Source organism: Poecile atricapillus, chromosome 8, assembly GCF_030490865.1.
Source record: "Poecile atricapillus isolate bPoeAtr1 chromosome 8, bPoeAtr1.hap1, whole genome shotgun sequence".
NCBI lineage: Eukaryota > Metazoa > Chordata > Aves > Passeriformes > Paridae > Poecile > Poecile atricapillus.
The window spans coordinates 17,799,778-17,821,534 of NC_081256.1; the positions used below are offsets into that span (position 1 = coordinate 17,799,778).

At 38.0% G+C, this 21,757-nt stretch overlaps 1 protein-coding gene across 3 annotated transcripts in view; it reads left to right on the plus strand.

Annotated features, from left to right (window-relative positions):
• Positions 1-21,757, plus strand: part of ARMC9 (armadillo repeat containing 9) — a 59,058-nt gene that overhangs the window by 5,323 nt on the left and 31,978 nt on the right. For 2 of the 3 annotated variants that reach the window (XM_058843486.1, XM_058843487.1), the window contains exons 7-14: positions 399-423; positions 4,083-4,240; positions 6,049-6,147; positions 12,847-12,882; positions 17,880-17,914; positions 19,078-19,189; positions 20,100-20,192; positions 21,143-21,233. In XM_058843486.1, coding sequence (XP_058699469.1) covers positions 399-423; positions 4,083-4,240; positions 6,049-6,147; positions 12,847-12,882; positions 17,880-17,914; positions 19,078-19,189; positions 20,100-20,192; positions 21,143-21,233 — 649 coding nt within the window. The remainder of the gene's footprint in view (positions 1-398; positions 424-4,082; positions 4,241-6,048; positions 6,148-12,846; positions 12,883-17,879; positions 17,915-19,077; positions 19,190-20,099; positions 20,193-21,142; positions 21,234-21,757) is intronic. The other variant, XM_058843488.1, reaches the window with a different exon arrangement.

The window sequence follows — 21,757 nt, forward strand, 5'->3', positions numbered from 1 at the left end:
TTCATGTAGAAATGCAGGATACCCAAAGTCACCAACCTGACCTGACTTCTTTCTTAGCATTTCTAAAGCTGTTAGTCATTTAAATTAGCCATTTCAGGGACTAGGTGAAAGTTTTCCAGGGTTTTAGGGGTTCTAGAAATTATTTGGTCACTTATAGCTCAGCAAAAGGTCTCAAGTTCCTAGACAACATTTTGAGTTGTGCACTTACAAGTTGACATTTTTTATATATTTATTTTTATATATTTATTGTTGATTTATGTATTCTGTGGAGTATCAGACACTGGCTGTTGGCTGGGACAGTAGAAATATCTGGCTTCGTTGAGTTTCTCATTCTGAGTCTCTGGAACAAACACTGAAGAGAGGGGCATTTTCCTGAACTGCTCTTACTCATGCAACAGAAGGAGAGTGGACAGTGCAACAAAGGTAAATACTGGGCTGTGGTAAGGACATTCTGTAAAATTGTCAGGGGCTGTGAAAGCAGTGGGAGGTTTACCTGCAGGAGTAGGGAAACCGGTGATGCATGGCAGAAAGTCCTTGGAAATCCAGACCCCAGCTTTGGTGATAGCTATTGATGGCTTTTCAAGCTCAGTGAGGTTCAGCAGTCAATGAGTATCAATAAGTATGGAATGGGAAAGGGCCTAGTAGTGGGATTTGTATTAAGCATCTCTTCTGTCCTGAAACATGGTAAAAACAAGTGGAGAACTCCTTACAAAGTGCATACCAGCTCTTCTTTTCTAGTTCTGATGAAAGTAAGTTACCTCAAATTCCTTTGCCTTGCTTACAGGTTTTATGTCTCATTCAGTTGTTCTGATGACTGTCTGATGATCTTAGACAAAGTTGATTTTTGTTCCTATTTACTCGTTTTATTTACATAGCCTCCTAAAATAGTGCATATTAGTATCTCCTGAATAAGAATGTGTTCATTTAAGTGTGACTGGCTGATGTGTTAAATTTTGAGGTAAGATGCTTATACACACTTTAATGTGTATATGTGACTTGGGGCCCTTTAGAAATAATAATTTCAGTACAGAATCCTGTTAGATGCTGATAAAACTTGAAATATGTGCCTTTTAAAAATCACTTCAATAAATAGAACTTAGGTTTCCAGCTACCTTGCATTCATTTTTTCACTTGACTTTCTGCATATACTTTCTGGTTATGGAACTGCATGAGACCAGCTTTTATTTTAATCTGTAGGTTTACCCTGAGGATTTACTTTTTGTAGATTGAATTAAGCAGAAAGTTAGGTTTTCTCCCAGTGCAAGTTCCATGTAGTTTCTTTGTTATTTTGTGCTTTGTGTTGTTGCATTAGACTTTCACTGAATAATAGAAAGGTCTTTTGGATTTTTATTTTCCAGAAGTTACACTTTTTCCTTGTGGAGGACTTTCCTGAAGGCAATAATCTCTTACTAAAAAATAAAAAACAACTATGCAATTGGACCTGACTTACTTGGGGCCTAATTATTTCCAATTTGAGCAGGTCCTGTGCTTTATACAGGGACTGTCATGGAATTCAATTCATGCAGGTCAGCTTTAATTTGCAGATCTGTTATGTGCCTTGGAGGTTGAGTCAGTTTGGATTTTTCATAAAGGTTACTTGAGGACTGTCTCATATGAAGGTTTTGGATCCAAGAGGTTATTTTTGTAGTATCCTGCTCACATCACATGGGATCCACAACACTTACTCGCTGCGGGAGAATATTTACTTTATTAGTGAAGGGGAAATGCAAAGTAAATTTATAGGCAACACATGAATGAAGAGCAGTATGGCAGAGTCCTGAAAGCAGCCTTTTGTAAATAGTTGCCAGTCGTCAGTGTGACGTGCTGAAGTACTTCAAGTTTGGGTGGGGTGGTGTAAATGCTTTTGTGGGTGTTCTGGAGTGTTCAGTGCGTTTATCTTGCCTGATTTACCTGCAACAGTGGCTTTTTACCCATTTGCTAAAAAAATTTCAATTCCTGTATGACGTCCAAAGCTATTTGTGTGGCAGTTGTGCTTAACTTCCAGTTCTCCCGTATGTTTTCAGTTTGGCTGGAAAAGCAAAGATTGCAGAATAGTTGGCATTGTGCACAGGGAGCTTCAGACCTTCTTTGTGTCCTCTCTGCTAACAGGAACTGAGGGAATGAAGTATTTGGAAGTGTGTTCTGCTGCTGTTCCCTTCACTGCCTCATTACAAATCTGTGGATGAGTTCACAGCCACTCTTCCACGGTTTTGGGGAGGGGGAGAGTGGAGGAAGTGTGTCAGGCTCCTGCACTATAGAAAGTGGAGTGTGACCTACCTGTCTGTGAAGATTTGCTAAAGTCTAAATGACTATTTGTGTGAAAAAATGTCAGTTTAGAATACAGATAGTAATTTTTAAGCAAGAAGGAGATTCCTGCTTCTCCTAAGAGCAAGATCCAGTATCCAATAAGCTCCTGAGACCTGCAGCTCCTCTGCTCACTGCTCTGCTTCACTGCATGCCAGAACTCAACTAGCTGGAGTCAGTGCTTCTGGACAAGTATGCAAAGGTGGCTGAGATTAGAGAGAAATAGAGCAAGCACATGTTCAGGAAGTGTGTTTCAGGTGTAGGTAAGTTGTAAAGGAAAAGAACCATCTCTCAGAGAGAAAAGGTTATCATGGACTGAAGTGCATATGTGTAACTCTTCGGCTGCTTGTAGAAACTGGAGTTGGAAAACTTGACAATTACACATATGACAGAGCAGGCAAGAATTCCGGTAGAAACGTGCAGTAGTTCAGATGATGCCTGGTGCCAGCATTTTCATTTGGCAGAGTCACAAGCTTTACTGTATCTTGTATCCTCATACACCAGGAGATTACTCCTCTGTGCTGTATTTTTCCCTCTTTTCATCCACATATGAAGAGTGTTTCTGGTAGGTGTTTGGTGCAGAGCTTTTTCTTCTTCCTTGGTAAGCTTACCATATATGCAAAGCATTTGTCAGTGCTGGGAATTGTGTCTGGGGAAGCGAGAAGCCACAGTGTTACTCTTATTCCTGTAGTGGTGCAGTTTTATCACTACGGCAAGGTGACATAAATGTCAGCTGAAATGCCTCGGGAAGGTACCATTTCCTTTTACCAAATCTGGACTGGGATGGTAATGATTTAATGTTTTAAACAAGGAATTTAATGCTAATTTTTACCTGGGCTGGTAACTCCCTGATTTGTCAAAATGAATGCTGTTACGGGAATATGGCAGGAACGCAAGGAGGGAATGGGGCAGCACAGGACCAGCTCTTCCAACAGCTGTCTGAACTTGGAACAGCTGCTTGGCAGTGATGAGAGCTTCCTGTTCTTTTGGCAAGAGAAGCTGTCATGAAAGACTTTCCCCTTTTCAGTAGATTACTTATGTGTGAGAAGATAGTGATATAAAAATGTGCCAAGACTTTGTGATTCCTCTTGGACACCCTTTTCCCAGTTTATTATTGATAATCCCTAGATTTAACAATGAAGGGGTAAAATTGGACCCTTGTTTCTGAATTTCCAAGATTAGTGTTCATGAGCTGCACTGAGTTTTGGTTATGTAGATTTTTCCTACTGACTGCAGTTGGAAGACTTTGGAAATTTTACCCACTGGGCTGTGAAAAGTAAGTGAACTCTGAGAAGGTTTAGGCTTTCTGATTCGGTGTTTCCAGCTTTCCTCTGAGGGAAAGTCATGCTCTAGGATACATCCATTGGAAATTTTTGAATTGAATGTGTAGTGTCACAGTTAAATAAAATTATATTCCCATTTGTTTATCTAGGCAACAGAATAAAGTGCTGGAATAGCTAGTTTTCTGCAATGGCTGCTCTCAGAATCTTTATTAGTTTAGAAAAATGTTCTCATTTTGAAGCTGTATCATATTAAAGCTGTGGTGGCAGTTTAACAGTAATGGCAGTGAAATAAAAAATCAAATTTATCGTAAATAAATCAAATTATCATAAATAATATATAAATAATAACTAGAGGAGTAAAATTATCCTTGTAGTCAAATTCCTCACCTCAGAAATTGATGGTGTCCTTTCAGAATAGTAAAAATGTTTGTGGGTTCTTTTGTCCTTTTGTTTGAATAGGTGATGCTATTTCTTTTTTTTTTCTTCTCTTCACAGAAATGATGCAACATCTTCATCAACAGTTAGTGAAGTGTGAGCACAGGTATATGACCAACCTGAAACAATTTTACGAATTGCAGATGAGCCACCATAATCTCCTTGGAGTCACTGCAGAGCTGGTGGATTCTTTGGAGGCCACAATCACTGGCAAGATGGTAAGGGATGACCCAGATGTGCACTTGCTTCCACACGCCCCAGAAAATGGAGACCAAAGGGTGAATTAAGCTTCACAGTTATGAGCATTTCTGTTTGAGTTGTGGCTCTTTATTAATGAACCAGCACTTTGGATGAGCAGTTCTCCCATTGCCCTGGTGAAGGAGGATAAAAGAAGGACAAAAAGTGAGTTTATTTGGGCTGGCTCAGAAACCTTGAAAAAATAATCACCATCTCACAAGACATCTCAGATCCCTTGATCTTGACATTAGCAGTGACTAGAGGACATTTCAGTGATTACTGACTACAGTCCAGCCCATCAACAATTGTTGTGTATTTAAAACTTCAGTCAGGTGTGTTTTGAACTCCATGGTAGTGGAAACAATCTTATCCAAAATTTTGATGAGGAAAAGCTTTGCTCTCTGTTCTGCTAAACTGGACTTGTTAATTTGATAAAGGGAACTGGGAGATAGGGGTGAACTGAGTTATTCATCATATGAAATGGGCCACATGTATGTGACTGGAGAAGGTGCAACTTTATTAGGAATATTTTTTATATGAAGTTGATTGTCTTTTTCATGTATTGTGCTGTGTCCTCTAGAAGCATAAATTCTGTGTAACCTGAAGGCTGTTCTTATGGCAGATGTTAGTGGCTTCTAGGTGCTTTTAAAAAAACTGAATTGTTAGCAGGGAGAATGACCTGGCATTTCCTGTGTTTCCTGCTGAAAAGTCAATATGTACCTTCCTCCTGTCATCATCATGATCACCTTATGGTTTATTACTCTGCCTCTGGGATCACTGCTCGCTATTACTGTAGGGAAGAATTTGTGTGTAAGGGTGGATTATGCTTTACCTCACATTAGGGAAGGTATCTGCTCAACAATAAAATCAGTCATTCATTTCCTGCCTCCCATTTCACACCTCCATGCTCTCCAGGCGATATCCAGTTACCCTCTGTGGTTGGGAACAGGACGCTGCTTCTCTTCTGTTGTGGATATTGTTCAGGTTCCTTTGTGAGCCTTGTGCAGGGGCACTCGTTTGATGCTTCGCGAGTGTGTCCAGCTGAGGGTGCTCTTCCATTATGGAGCCTGGATTCTGTCATTTCTGAATCCAAAGTGGAGCTGGGTACTGAATAATGTGATACTGAAGTTACAGCGTTCTGAATTTGAAGGGGTTCATTCTCCTGCTGAAGGTCTGGGAATATCAGAAGTGTCCCCGGTTGCATTTCTATAATCTCAGTCCTCTCATCTCTCTTCTGGGGAAGGTACTAATTCTCCTGAAATTCAGCTGTTCTGTTGTGGTGTAGATTTCCCAAAACAAAATAACTAAACCCACTGAGATGTTTTGCATTGAAAAACAAAGTGCTGTACTGCATAATTCATATTTATTCTCTCTGCTGTACAAGACAGCTGTGTAGGTTCTGCTCCTTAGGTAAACAACACATCAGCACTGTTTCAAGCTCAAAACTATTTAATTTTTAAATTTGATTTGATTTTTAACTTTTTGATTCACAAAAATCTGTATGTAAATAGGGGTGTGAAAATCTGGTTTTCTTCTCGACTCTCAAAGTGTTTAACACTAGTTTTGTGAATAGTATAACAATTCTCAGATAAAGAGAATTTACAGTTTTTAAAATTTCTAAACAGAATGGTAGTTGCAGTATATACTTTGTGCTTGTGTCAGTGAGCCTCAGATGTATGATTTCTTACTCTTTAACAAAACCAAACAGCCTTTTAATATAGAAACACTTGTCTGGTAGAAAGTGTAAGTTTTATGTAATCCTGTTCTCACTTTGTTTCCTAATTTTTAGATTACACCAGAGTATCTTCAGGGTGTTTATGCTTGCTTATTTAGCAATCATTTGCGACAAGCTGTAGCACACAACATTGACTTCACAAGGCCTGGAACTGTAAGTAGTATAAATGTTTGGTATTTTTACAGCAGCTATCTTAAAAGCCAATATTACTTAAGCTATGTATAGAACAATAAGTGTTCTGTAATGGGAAAGACAAAACATAATGTGCTGAAGCTTGTATAAGAATATGGCAATACATTGTTTTGTTGATCTCAGATGCTGGTCAGTGATCTGGTTGTACAGTTATAGCTGTGTAAGTATGGTTAATTCTGTTACTGTGAGGACAGGAAGATTTGTATCTGTTAAAATGCTAACAAAATGCTTTAAAAAACCCCAAACCAAATCCTAAAACTAATGTTCTGAGTGTGGTTTGATGGCACATCTTAGACAGTTTAGTTTAGCTAAAAAAGGGGAGTGGTGTTGCGCAGCTCTGGACTCATGCTCTCTGTTCCTTTCTGTTGTCAGTGATATAACTCTACAGAGAATTGACTTAGCCAGCTGAAGGAGAAGCATCATTCAGGATCATGAGAACAAATGTGGAAAAGAGGAGGAAGAGCCAGTTTTAGATGAGCAGTTAGCTGATATACCTAAGCTACCTTAGTGATTTATGTGATGGTCTTTTAACGTCCTATCTGAGAAACTTTGATCTTATTGACAAACAGCTCAGGATCCCTAGGGCTGGTTTCTGCCAGCTTGACCATTCTCTGGTTTCTTTTCAGATGACTGCAGTACACCTTGCTCATTTGCTTTCTGCTCAATCTCTTCTGCCTAAGTGGGGAGGGAGTTTTGGGGTTACTTTTCAGCAGAAAAGCCAGCTTAGGATAGTTTCTAGTGTCTATGAAATTTTTCCTGTGAGATTTTAAATGACCTAACAATTGTGTAAGAGCTGTTCAGTGGTACAACTTCTTTTAATATCTTGTTTGTTCAAGTCTTTCAAATAAGCATTAATCATAAAACTACATCAAAACATTTTACTAAGAAAATATTGTGTACCACTGTTTTACAAAGACAAGCCAAAATCATGAACTGTGCTTATTGCTTTTGCCATGGCAGGCATTCATGTGTACTTAATTTAGTAGCAGGAGAACTTAGTAAAGTGTCAAAGGAAAAGCAGAAGAAAAGAAAATTCCTCCTCCTTATTCTAGCCAAGGTTTTTAATAACAATTATGCTATGGGTACATTTGGTTCCCCTTGAAAAATTGCTACAGAAAGATAACGAGATAATACAAATGCTTCCTTTTCTTTTCTGTGTGCTAGTGTTTTCAGAGATAAGTATTATTCCTCATTGCTCTTCAAGCTGTTTTAAATTCCCTCACTTTCCTGTTAATGGTCAGAACTCTTTTCTCTGACCTGCCATGAGTTTAGGAGGTTCACTCTTATGCAGCCTGCAAAAGCTGCTGTTGCAGGGTTTCAGGAAGGAAGCAGGTTCTGTTTGTCTGCTACCTCAATATTAGGTGCTGTCTGCTGCTCCCCTCTCCTCAGATTTACATCATATCCATAGCTTATGTCAGCTCCCATCCCGTAATGTTCCTCCTCCCACCCTATCTTTCTTCTAACCAGCAACTTTCAGAGATCTCTCCTCTTTCCTTGCCAGTGGCTTTTTGAGATAATTCTTTAGGTACCCCAGTAGTCTACTGTATTTTTGCCATCTTATGTTGAGGTTGTGTGTTTCTCCTTCCCTGTACTGAGATCATACATTCTGTACAGCCGTGTGCCCTCTTCTCTCTGCTCCTGCTCTCTGCTTGCATCAAGACTTCACTTTTTCTCCTGTGCTTTCAAGGTGTTCCATTTGCCCAGGGTTTTGCTCATTTTTTCTATTCTTCTTATCGTATGTTGATCCTCCAGTCTCTTGAGCCCTTATAAGAGAGGGGCAAAGGGAAGAGTGTCATCCTTATGCAAGGTTCTGATTTCTGCTTACCTAAAAGTGTGTCTAAAAGCATTTCTGCTCCAAAAGCGCCATTGCCACTATACTTATGGCACTGTGGCCACTTTGACACAGTCTCCAGCTATGCAGATAGGTTAGAGAAAGAGGATATGTTGGTGGTAGATTTTTTTTTCCTGCTGGAAATGAATTTTTGTCTCCCTTAATTAGGTTAACCTGAGTAAAGCTGTGCTCTCCTGGCACAGTTGTATCTATTTTTATACCAGGCTTTGCTAGCAGAACTATTTCTGTGTGACTTTGTGGCTCATTTATTCACACTGTTGGAGGTAGTTGCTGTGACAGCCAGGCTCTCTAGTGAAGGATCAGTCCAGTCATAGCCCTGAGACTGTTTAGGTTAAGTGTTTCTAGACTGGTTTAGGTCACACCTTGACACTGAGGTTCTAGCAGTTACTGTGGTTGAACTCTCATGTTGTTTCTATAGGCAGATCCACACAGGCTCTCTGAAGCATTAGCCAAGTTTTGGAGGGCTAATCACAGTCTTTGCATATACACATTAACTGCATCATAGTCAGGTTTCCTTATCTTACCCTTTTGTCCCCTCTTGATTGATCATATTTTCATGTTTATTTCCCTGGTTTTATACATGAATAGCAAACATGCAGGAACACAAATAAATGTTAGAAGAAAAAATAGGTATTGACTTATGAAAAGGAAAATCATACTCCTTTCTCATCCCAGAATATTTCTAACCATTCTCTGGCTTTGTTGATGCACAAAACCAGATGAGATGAACTAAAATTCTGTTTTACTATTAGGCCACTCAGTCATGCCATTACTTTTTCTTCAAGGATTCAAGTAGTTCATTGTTATACACTCAGATGTTATTGTTCTACCCTTAAGTGGTTTCAGGTTTTTGCATAAGTTTTGGAATAAAGCTGGAGGCACCGTGACCCAGACTAAGTAGTAGCACGAGTTCACAGCATCTGTGCTGGATTTGTGTTGGAAGGTTCCTTCACTTTTTGCCCATAACTACTTGAGGCACTAGAGTGTGGTCTTTCCAGCTACTCCATTTCACAAACCTTCTTCTGCTGTAAGGGGCCACCAGATGCATAACTGCAGAGGGGCAGCTACTTTGTTCATCCTTACTGTACCATCATCCTACCTCATTCTGTAGGCGGGATAAGGGAGAGGCTTAAAAAAACAGTCATTGTCTAAAGAGCTTTATCAGGCATTAAATATGGTGGTTTGTTGGTTGTTTTGGTTTTTTTTCCCCCCCACTTCGCCTTGACTGTTCAGGATGATCTTGTCTCACTGATATCACCAATGTCAGGACAAGACCCTGAAATAAATTGGTTCTTCTGGATCAATATCTCTAAATAAATGAGCAGGAAAAGAAATCATTAGCAAGGAAATTACTTTTTTTGTTGTACTGTCATGCAGCCTTAAATTTCCACCACTGTTATTTAGGGTATGAGTGGACATGCATTACATAGTTTGAGAAGAGGAAGTGCTTGAGTTCACAGCCAGTTGTACTGGTGCAACTCGGGACAATCCAGGTTTTGGGTCAGGTTCTGAGAACAGAAAATGCTAAAACTGCATCATTCTCTGAGATCTGTATTTGAGCTTTAGAGTATATTTTGTTAAATCCCCTACACTGGTAGTTTTTACTTACACTGGGAAGGAGAATTATATGAGTACTGTAACCAAAAAGAAGTATTGTCCAAGGAAATTAAGGAGTAGACCTTGGATTCATCCTTGGTAGCATTATTTGTACGCAAAGTTGATTTTGTTCCCAGTACATTGTGCTCAGCTTTTAATGTTGGGGAAAGTTGTATTGTGTAGTAGAAAGCTGTGAGGTCTCAGGTTTTGAAATTATGATAAAGGTGACCTATATCAGTTGTTAATATGCAAACATCAGCTTCCTGGCTTGCCCCCCAGCATGGCTGAAGGCCTGTCCTTTAAAACTGGAGGAAATTTGTATCAGGAAAACAAATCCCACAGGCAAGTCTTATTGAGCTGTCTTTAAGACCTGAGGCAATGACAGCCAAAAAAGTTTTCTGTTGTAATTGTACCCCTAAACTTACTTAACAAGGGCTTCTAGTGTCAGCTCTGTGTTCTCTGGTGAGCTTGGTTGGATCTCAGTTCTTTTGCAGAACAGCTCCATGTCTCTTGCCAGTTCTGTGACCTCCTGGGTCAGCTCATGAGCCTGATCTACAACAGGATGCATCTGCTGTGCGCAGTGGGAGAGAGGCCACAGTACTGTGTTACGGTTGGGAGGCATTTCCAAGGCCTCTCTGAAGCCCTGTTTTACCATAAGGTCTTTCTCTTAGCTGCAGCTGAATGTTATCGCCACCTTCCATCATGTCATTTGACATGTGTGGTCCTGTATTGGGAGATAAGAAACCTAAGAGAATTGTCAGAGCAGAAGGTGTGGATTCAAGAATAGAAGGTCAGAACAACAGGTTTGACAAGCTGAGGAAACATTTATTTGAAGATTTAATCCATTCCTGACTTTCTAGTGTTCCTTTGGATAGAGAACTGATGTGGTTAATGGTATAGTTTCAAGTATAGTAATCTATTACAGGACTATCACAGTCCCTTATATTTTTAACACACTTAAAAAAAGTTTTACTTTATGTTTTTTCACGATTTTCCTTTTCTAGTCTTGATTTGTCTGGTGGATAAGAAGCAGGAGTTGTAGTTTTTGATGCCTGCAATTTTCTGTTCAATACACACCATGAAGCCAAGAGGATTCTGGCTTTTTGTCACACACACTGTACATTCACACACCATCAAAAGTAGCACAGGCTCAAATCTGAAACCCACAAATAGGTTTTTGGACTGAAGTAAGGTGTACTTACAAGTAAGGCGTACAATATTTTGGATTAGGGATAAGATAATAAGGTTGTCTAAATTTTGGATTAGAGACAAAACAGGAACTCCTTCAGATGTGCACTTTGTCAATAGTAGAGATGGGTGTTAACCACTGGAGAATCTTTCTGTGACCTGAAAGGTGTAAAGTTGTTTGCATGTATTGCATGTGTCGTGGAATAGAATAAATGCCCATTATGTTTTTGCTGCTATTCAGTCTGATTATATTTACCTGTACCTACAATTAGGTGAATTAATGTCCCTTGCAAGTTTTGGGTCTCTTTTGACAACACTCTTGAAGCTGTGGAAAAGTAGTGGGGTGGCTTTTGAAGTTCTGTCACTGGACAAGATTACCAGCTCCTCTGTAAAATAAACCATTCAGAGTGGATTCACCATGAATTATTATGCAGATGTTTGCTCTTTCATTTAAAAATAAAGTACACATTGCAGCAAACAGCATCTACCCTAAGTGAGCTTTTCTTCAGATGACATAATCAGTTTTCTATGTCTCTGTCTGTGGGATTATTTTTATATATTCCCATTTACATATGGAAGAGACAAGACTACCTCTTCATGTAAGCATGAAGTTAAGGAGAAGTTAATTTTTTCCTTCTGATATAGTATATGATGCCCTTATTAACTCTTTAAGGGTAAGGTGTTGCCTTCAGTAGGGATTTCCACAAACTTTTCCTGTCACTGTCCTAAAATCCTAGAATAGCCCGTTTTGGAACGGACTTTGAAAGTAGTCTCCAACCTTTTGTGATTCCCTTTAATGTTAAACCTTTAATGTCATCTTTTGTCTTGATGCCTACATCCATTTTCACTGGCTCAGATCATGCATGTGTCGAAAAGTCTCTCATCACAATGCAGTTTATCTTCTGGTTTCTTTTGCTCACTTATTGGTCTCGATCAATATCATCCTTTTCTTATATTTAACTTTAAATTGTCTTTGCCAGGAACTGTCTGTTTGTGTATATAACACCATGAAAGTTAAAGTAATCATTCACATCAGGGAATTCTAAGTGTCATGATAATAAAAAGAAGAATGTCAGATTTTTTTAATTGGTTAAAGAATAAAGATAACTTTATTTTCTGCTCACAGTGAAGAGTGGCAAGTTTCTTATGTCTTCTGTGTAAGGCTGTATGTGTCTGTTAAAGAGCAGCCTGCTAAATAGGGTGTTTATGTGTTTATTAATCTGTAAAAGTATGTCCTCTAAAGTATGTACTGGCAGGTTTGCACAAAAAGATTGGAAGCAGAATAATTAATGTTGGTCTTATTTCATTGTGTTGAACTGTGTACTTTTTTTTTTAATTAAGGCTGTTCTTTTTAGATACAAAGCTGTTCTAGTATTTTAGTCCAATTAAGGAGAACATGGCATATTTTGTACTAAACTACTCAAACCATGAATTAGCACCATTCTTTATTTCAGTAACTACATCTAGGTTTCACTACAGAGACTTTCTTAGTTTATCCCTGGAACCTTTTGGGATGAAGAATTGATAACGTTGCTCAAACACCTTAAATTGTCTCTTTCAGTCTTTGTTATGTGCTGGTCAGAAACTCCAGTCAAAGCATGTGGAGAACAGTGGCAGGTGCTTTCTCAGAAGCTGAGGTCTTCAGATCCAGGGTCTCTCTCTTGGCTGCTTCAGTGGAGTGAGCAGTACAGGTCATACACTCCTGTAAATTCATCAGCACTTTGTGTAGCTGTTCTGACACTGACAATGTGGAAAAATGTGCAAACTAGGTGTGTTCGCCAGATGTTGAGAGGAGAAATATATCCAGATATATCACAAGAGAGATGCAGCAATTTCAGTTCTTAGACTTGCAAGTATGAGGATTGGGAGAACATGTTTATACTTTTCAAAGCTAATAGTCTGTTAATTTTTAGCTAATTTCTATTGGTTGTTTTTTAGAACTGTGCATTTCTCTGAGATTTATTTCTGTTAACTTTTTTTTTTTAATCTTCTTTATTTTAATGTGTGTCTGTTTGCCTATAAAGGGATATTACTCTATGAGCCCTTGTGATGACGGATATGTAAGTGTCTATCTTTATTTCCTTTCACATTGCCTGCTGAGTCTGTCACAGTCTGTATTTCTCTTTATTTCACAACGTGCAGCAATTTTCCCTGCATTTTAGCTTGTCATGGCATTAATTGTGTGGCTTATGAAGAGCCAGAAAATGTTCAGGGCTTGAAAATTCTGCATGGGGAATGGAATAGATGTTCTGGGTAACCTTATGGCTTCATTGTGCACATAACCCAGCATGTCAACATAAGAGCAGCTTTGTCCACAACTTTTACATGAAAGACAGCTTATTATAGCATGCAGAAAGTAATTGTTTCTTCCATGGGATCATCTGTATGTAGTATAAATTCTCTCTGAAGTGTGCCAAGACCAGCTGACCCCAAAACACCTTTGACAAAGCAAATAAATATTGCTCAAGGTAATTGAGCAAGTTGAGTTGTGATTTTCAGAGGAGTATTGTATTCTACATGTTTGTATTTTTCATTCCTGAAGCCAGACTTCCTTTTGGTAGTAAAGATTATGAAATTCTTTCACACAGTTAAAATGATCCTGTTTCACTGAAAACACAAAATTATATTCTCTGTACTGCCTGTGACTTCTGTAACCCAGATGGAAGTTTGTATTCTGGCAATACTACAAGTACACCATAAGTATCTAATTTTGCCCATAGTCAGTGCATTCTTTGTGAAGAAAGGAAATGAGTCTACTTCTAAGTAACTCAGTATGTAATCAATTCATAAAAGTGATTGACACCAATTCTGAAAAATGACAGTCAATTTAAAATAATACATATTTATATTTTTATCACTTTGTTACAGTAAAACAAAATTTTGCCTTTCAAGAAAAGCTGCCTAAATTTCAAACATATATATCACCTGACATTAAAGTAAACCCTTGTGAGCATTCAACTTTCCACTTAAAACAACATTTTATTTTGAGAAATAGTAATAGAAATATTGAATGCAATGGACTATTCCTTACATACTTATTTTTATCCTGATTTAGAGAAGACTACCCACATCAGCCTATGCTGAAAGATCATCTGTATCAATCAACCTATTCCCATTGGTGACATGAATGTTCATATTAGACACTTTTTGCTTGATGTTAAGCATTTTGTTCCTTCATATCTCTGTTTTGAGATTGAGAAAGGTTGATGACAGATGAGCAATTATGAATCAAATTATTTTTGCTAAAGAAAAGATTTTTCTTTACACAGATTAGTATAAAGCATTAGTTACATTTAACTTTATACAGTGTAGAATGTAATACCACATTTACTGTGCAGCGTTGTTTATAAAATTTTTGTAAAGCCGTCTGATTCTGAGGTATTTCTTGACTACATGGGTAACTATCAGTTCCCCTCACAGTTTATGTATATTATTTTATACTTTTCTGACATTCGTGTTGTCATTACATTATCACACAGTATTACTGTGTGACTTTTTAGTATACACATCAGATGTCTTAGAGAACCTGTTTTATATGGCAAGTGGGAAGTTTTCATAACAGCATATCTCTAGCATAAGTAGGAAAAAAATAATTAAAAACATTTGTAGATCTTCTTATGAAATAATACTTTGCATAGCCCCAGTAGACCTGCCAGGTTACACAAGCTCAGGGTCTAATCCCTCACAGGCTGTGTGGAGCAGTCGTCTTGTTATTAGTTTGTAGCAAATGAACTCAACATAGCTTTGTGAGTTCTAACGATTTGTAGAAATCTGCTCAAATTTTGGTTTTACTCTTCATGTATTCATCACATATCTTTGATTATTAGTTCTGAATCTGCATTGAATTTACACTGAATTCTTACAGCACGTTTTCAGAGTGGGAACTGGGGACAAAATCTGGCTTTCAGCTTTGCCTTCAGCATATTATGAATATATACATCAAACAGCAAAGGGGATATGGCTTGAATATAAGGCTGCAGTATTTGATAAAATCAGTTGTGGTTTTGGCTTGCACATGAAGTGCATCTGCTTTCTTTTATAAGTACTGATTTATTTTTTTCCCTTTGAACTTCTTTGGTTTATTCCATGCTGTTCGTATTCATGCATGTCTTTGTTCAAAAATAAAGGGATGCCATCTGTGGCTAATGTGCATCGTGACAGAATTATTTGACTTAATGTGGCACCTGGTTTGGCTTTGGCAAGAACCAACACAGACATAAGTCATACACCATGATCCTACCAGAATGAGCTATGCTTGGGCTGGTTTTCCTTTGTGTTTCTTTTTCTTTCCTTAAGACACTGAGATTCTGCATGTCTTTCAGTTATGACAAATGATCCTCTCTCAAGATAGGTTTTGCATGAAATGTATTTTTTTCAAGATGAAGTCTATGAGTGTTGGGACATAGGAACATGTTCACCTGTCTTTCATTGGCAGTCTAAGGTATACTGTTACTCAAAGGGTTAAAATTATGGCTAACTTGTTCCAGGAAAGACTGGGGGAAGGACTTCGGAGAAAATGCTGAGTAAATAAATTTTGTAATCTAGAAAAAATGAGTAGAAGAGCTACTGAATAATTTATATTTATGGTGATTGTGCCATAAACGTTCAGTTGTTTAATAGCAAAATAATCTTTTTATCTTTTTTTTTTTAATCTCTTACACTTTGCCATTCATTGGCAGATTTCAAAACCCAGCTTGTTCAAGAGATTGATGCCTGTATCTTCTTTTCAGATGAGAAAAATTGAGTCCCAGAGGCGTGTTTGGATTCTGTTTGCAGTTGGTGGCTGAATCAGAAATAGAGGGGTATCTCCTGTGCCAGTGCCTTACTCAGCATGCCACAGATACAGATTAGCTTACTTATGAGTAATTGCAATAATGCAGATGAAAGGAGGAAATGAAACCTCTGCCTGTAACATAGTTGCATTCTTTCTGCTTATCAGTGGTGCTGACCATAGTCATGATAATGCAGTGCAGTGAAGAGCAAACTAGGCCCTCAGAACTTTGTCCATTCCTGTTTAGCCTTGATGATTGAACCTAATGGAATATGAACTTTATCCTTATTGCTTTCCCAGAAACAGCAAAATCCTGAAGGAACTTCCTCCTGTGCAGATTCTAGACTGATAAGCTGAGTCTGATCAGCAAAGTGACCAGAATTCTTTCCAGCTCAGTGATTCTGCTCTCAGAGCCTCAGTGCAGGGCCTGTCTCACTCTCTGGTCCTTCCTTGGTGTAGGAAGAGTACAGAAGGAAACCATACTAAATACCTTGCTGTGCTTCATCTGCATTATTAAAAAATAATTTGGGAATTAATAGGACCTTGTCCTATTTGGTCTGAATGTTTTTCCACTTGAACTTTCTGTAGTTTGAAATTTTATAAAAACTTTCAAAATCCTGCACTACCAAAAAGTTTTATTTGTGTAGAAGGGTGATATGTCTATCTCAACCAGTTATCCTCTGGTTAGATTTTGGTTGGAGCACATGTTTTTCTTTCTAAAACAGCAAAGAGGTGCATAAAAAGACTTTGTTGAGAAGCAGAGACTCTTTATATACATCTATATAGCCCTAATGCCCTGCTCTGTTTCTTTTCACACTGCTATTCTCTATTTGACCTTCCATTTCCAAGGGCTCTGTAATTTTTTTGCATTCAAGTGCTATAGTCACTTTGTTCCATTTCCTCTAACAGAGAAAGGAGAAAGGTGCTGACAGAGACAAGGAAAGTGATTTGTGATTTCATTACACATGCAGCTACAAGGTTTTATGTTTTTACTGGGAAAACAGTTTTGTTTGAACAAAATTAACTCTTTATACTTCTCAAGAATGCTAAGGAAAATGAACGAGGGCAAAACAGTCTAGGGGTAGATATCATACTTAGAAAGACTTTTGTATTATATAAGATAAACTATGATGTGAGAACTGCTGGTCCAGACAGGTTACTTCTGAAGTGTATGAAGTTTTAATTGTCTATTGTGTACAAGTCATTCATTGACATAATATGAAATGCTTTCCAACGTGCACATAAGCTGATTTCACATCTAAGAGAACAGTTCCTTATATTACAAGGATACCCATGAGGTTATGTTTTCAAGAATATGTCAGTTGGTGTAATTCAATATTCTCTATGGTATTTCATGCTTTTTGTCTCCTAAATCCCACAGTTTTGAATCTGACAATAGACATTGATTATATAGTTCCTATTGAAAGAGGCTCAGTTAGGAGGGAAGACCAGTTTTACAGGCATAAGTGGTAATGAGAGATTTTTAGCAGAGAGATCAGCACAAAGAGATGACATTGAATATTCTGCAAATACAGCATGTAGTTGACATCAGAATGCATGACATGAAGCACTCTTATGCCAGAATTGCTGCTTCTTTGCTTACCTACAATTAAGTCTAGTAAAAAATATTTACTGAGGCAGACAACTTTCATGTGGAACTTTCATATGGTGTTGATGTTCCTTATTGCACAGTGGTGCCTGTACAGGTACTGTGTCACCCTGCATCAGAGAAGAAATATCCAAGATTTAATCATAATATACTAAGCAGAACCACTAAGAAATGGCATGCTAGTTCATATTGATTTTATCTATACTGGAATGCATGAAACAAAGAATTACAATAAATTTATATACAGGAATGCAGGATGGGTCTCCAATGAAATATTATTACAATTTTAAAGGTATGAAAATATATAAAGTCAATGAATGTGCTTAGCAAGTTCTTCATCTTCTTCAGCGGGCTTCTGATAGTAGTTTCTATTCATTTTTTATTATTATTTTTTTTAAATGCTTCAAGCATAGATAATTTGTGGAATATGTGGGTGAGGATAATATGGTCAGATCACAACAAATGAGATTTTTACCTGTGAAACACTTTAAGGGAAAAGAAAGATAAACACTGTAGTGCTCTTTCTTTAGCTGTTTCTGGTTTACAGCACAGGTTTTTATGGGAAAAGAACTGCAGAACCTCAGTGAAAGAATTCACTTTGGACTTGATTAGTAACATTATGTGAAATTTGGATTTATATGCTGTAATTTCCTTTTTTGTTTCTTTTTGTGATCCAGGCTTCCACATTGTTAAGAGCATCTTTAGCCTCCATGTAAGTATTTGTTGCTGAGCTTCATTTCTGTCTGTAGAGAAGAGGAGGGGTTTGTAAACTGAAGTACCCTCCCAGTTGTCTGCAAATGGGTCTCACTGCTCCTCTGTGCTTCCTCTGACCTCAGTGGCCATTAATGCAAATATTGTGTGATCTGTGTTCTTCTGCTGAGCAGCTTCAGTAATGTTTGAACTTCAGCAGAATGTTGTTAATCTATCCCACACCTGTGAGGTTGTTGCTGTATTTTTAGTGTTTCCACATATTTCAGTCCTGTTGTTATAATTGGTTTGATTCTCACAAATCCAGAAAAAGGGGAAATTAGTAAAATGGATTTTTGGATGCCTTTAAATTTTTTGTGTCTGACTTAATAAATTTTGGCTTAAAATATTGAATAGAGATCGTATATTCAAGGTTAAGTTTTATTAAATTTTTAAGACACTGTTTTTATCCTGTTGTTTACAAGATATTGGGGCAATTATACATAGAATATAAAATTGGTTTTGAAAAGTGGCAGGATGGGAAGATATTAAAATATTTTAGTGCATTATATTTAAATATTAGGATTAAAACATTGACTGTAAGCAGTTTTCTTAAGGGAAACTTATATTCCAGTGTTAAATTTCAAAATAGCAAGATAGTATTGATGCATAGAAAGTAGTCCTGTATTAAGTCTCATGTAAGCTGGAGCATACTCCAGCCTGTACCAATCCATTCAGCCCACACCACCTTTGCCTTGGAGAAGACATTTCTGTGTGCATGAGGGTTGGGAGGTGGAGTTGGAGCTGCAGCTTTTTACTGCATCTGTTTCTAACTGTGTCAAGAGCCACGAGCTGTTGTCCTCATGCCCTTGTGGTCCAGTAGGGGAGGGGAAAAAAGGATATTACTGTACTGTTTTGTGCCAGTAAAAATCTCAGATCATCAGCTGGCTGGTTGCCAGTTACTGTCTGCAAGTTATGATGGTAAATGAGCTGCGTGCATAATTAAGAAATAAGCCCAAATTTAACAAGTCTGTTGTTCTAACACTATAATGGTAATAAAAGTGTGAAAATGTGGAAGTTCTTTTCTTGAAGCAGACTTCCTGTTTTGGCTCTTCTCACCTCAGTAACATCAGCTGCACTGAACTAAGAGAGAGAATTTTGATGAATGTCTTTTCCGGTTGCATTTAGGAAGTTACAGGATGTGCCATTGTTGCCCTCTTTGGATTATGAGAAGTTGAAGAAAGATTTGATTACAGGGAGTGATCGTCTCAAGGCCCTCTTGCTGCAGGCTCTGCGCTGGGTAAGGACAGGGCCTCTGGAAGCATCCAGAACTAAGATCCATTTTGCCAACAAGATGGTTATTCTGGTGATGAGTTCAGCATCACAGGCAACTTCCCTGTTGGTGAAGTTTGCAAAGGCTGTTGAGATGATGAAGGTAGCCAGGACAGGAGGTGTCTATCTATAGTCTAGAAGTGTCCTTCTCGTCTGAGGAGAGACTGATTCCTTACATGAGGAATTCCCAGATTTCTGAGATAATAAAAATGGAAATAATTTCTGATGTGCTTTCAAATAAATTGTTGTTTTAGGCAGTTCCTTTTTCTATATATTGTTTTGGTTTCTATTTATATAAATACTGCTGTAGCCAAGACATACCTGACTCTAATCACTGGTTTTCCTTTATAATCAAGGTACCTACCTTTTCATTTATTTGGGTCATGTAATGATGTTTCAGAAAAATTATAGGTGACAACAGGAAGTTACATTTTCCTGTTGAAAAGGAAGCTGATGTGTTCCAAGTGACAGTCATGAAAGATGATAATAGTGGAATTCTGATCAAGTTTCAAAACAGTTTTCACATAAAATAAAATCTGTTTGTTCTGACCAGAGGTACTTCTAGCCCAGTGCTCTGTCTCAGATGTTTAATTAGAGGGGCTTTTTTAACTTTATGGGAAGTAATTCCATATCTTTCCTGTATGGACAATGATGACAGCTCCCAAGTAACAGTTTTGTAATGGATCACAGAGCTGAGGTCAGGTCAGTTCATTTCCTCTCTTTCCCTTAGGTCTCTGAGGTTGAATTACTGCTCCCTGTGAAAGAGGTTTCTCAGCTACAGAGTATCAGCACCTTTAAAATCTCCAGGATCATCAATCCATAGTTTTGACTTTTTGTTGCTTTTTTTACTTGTTTATTTATCTTGTTATTTATTTTAGCGCTTGACAACATCATATCCTGGAGAACAGAGAGACACTATCATGCAAGCCTACATCAGTAATGACCTCCTAGATTGCCACAGCAACTGTCAGGTCAGCTGAAACTGAGAGTTGTCACTTGTCCAACTTCTGTGTGATACTGCTCATTTGTGTCTATGATTTGCTGATCATAAAATTCTATTGCTCTTTGGAAGGGGAGAAAAAAAAAAGGTAGTAGTGCCAAAATCAGGTGATACATTTAGCTTCTGTATCCTGGTCTTTAAATGTGACGGCAAAGCTTTGCATTGCAAGAGCTCGTAGCTTAGACACAGTTTTTGTAGACAAATGGAAGTTTATCACTTCTCTGTGCTTAGCTTCTGTGAGTTGAACCGAAGCCTGAGGCCCTTAGCCTGAGGCCCTTTAGGTCTTGCTTATCAGATCCTGTGTCTCTTTTTGAGTGATTGTGTATTGTTAAATAATAACACTCAATTCATTTCACTGATCTAAGATAAGAACTAAATAAGGATTTCATTCCCAATGCCGCTGTGGAATGTGTCACTGTGCACCTGCAACAGCTTGGTCAACCTGTTTCTGTGAATCTGAGGTGGATTGGAGCCATTCATTAGAAAGGGGAATTGCTGGTGTGCTGATTTTGAAAAGTTGTTTCAGTCACTGATAACCCAGGTAATATTAAATGCACTTAAGTTCATCAGCAAAACTTAAGTTGTTTTTTTTGGTCACTGACTGAATATTAATTTTAGGTACCAGCTTTAACTGGAATGTGTTGGCTCGTTATGACTTCCACTCTATACCATAGACTTTAATGGTGTTTTAACAGACTCAGCTGAGAAGCTGTAATTTACCTATTTGTTCGTTTTCCATCTCTCCTTCACCCCCTTGCCAATAAAAAAATAAATTGTACCTTATATTGACAACTCGATATTCATTCTAAGGGTTGTTAGTTTTTTTATGTGTAAGTTTAGTGAAGCTTTTAAAACATTATAGAAGACTAACTTTTGTGTTTTCCTTCTTTGTGGTTTATTAACATTTGCTTTGTTTTTCAGAGAAGTGTCCTCCAATTATTATATTCTAAGAGTGAGGTAGTCAGACAGTATATGGCAAGGCTCATCAATGCTTTTGCTTCACTGACAGAAGGTAAAAGATTCACTGCAGAAAATAAGATAGCATTTTCATAAAATGCTGTCTTATTGGTGCTTCACAAGTGCATGTCAGTGCATGAGAAAATGTAGAGCCTTATTTTGCACCCTTTTTCTTGGGATTCACTATCTTTTGTTACATGCATTCAAATCAGCTTTGCAGTATCTGGAAGGTTTTCATTTTGACACTGTGTATTCAGTATTTCTGGCTTGTTTTGACGGCTTGTGATCCATGTGGGAGCTTACTCAGATGCTGCCTTTAATATGGTCTTCAGTCTCTCCGTGAGGGTGAAAGAGAAAAATCCCCATTAATTAGGGGTCCTGTGGGCAGACCTGCTACCAGGCTGTGCAATATTAACTACTGTGGCTCCTGCATTTTCCTTGTCCTCACCTGAATAAACCTTTGCGCATCACTGCTAGCAATCCAGATGCATATATATCCAGCTTTGTATCTCTGTCTGTCCCAAATAAGCTCTTGGTTTGTTGCTATTTTTGGAGCTAAGTATTGCTAAGCGCTGAAAT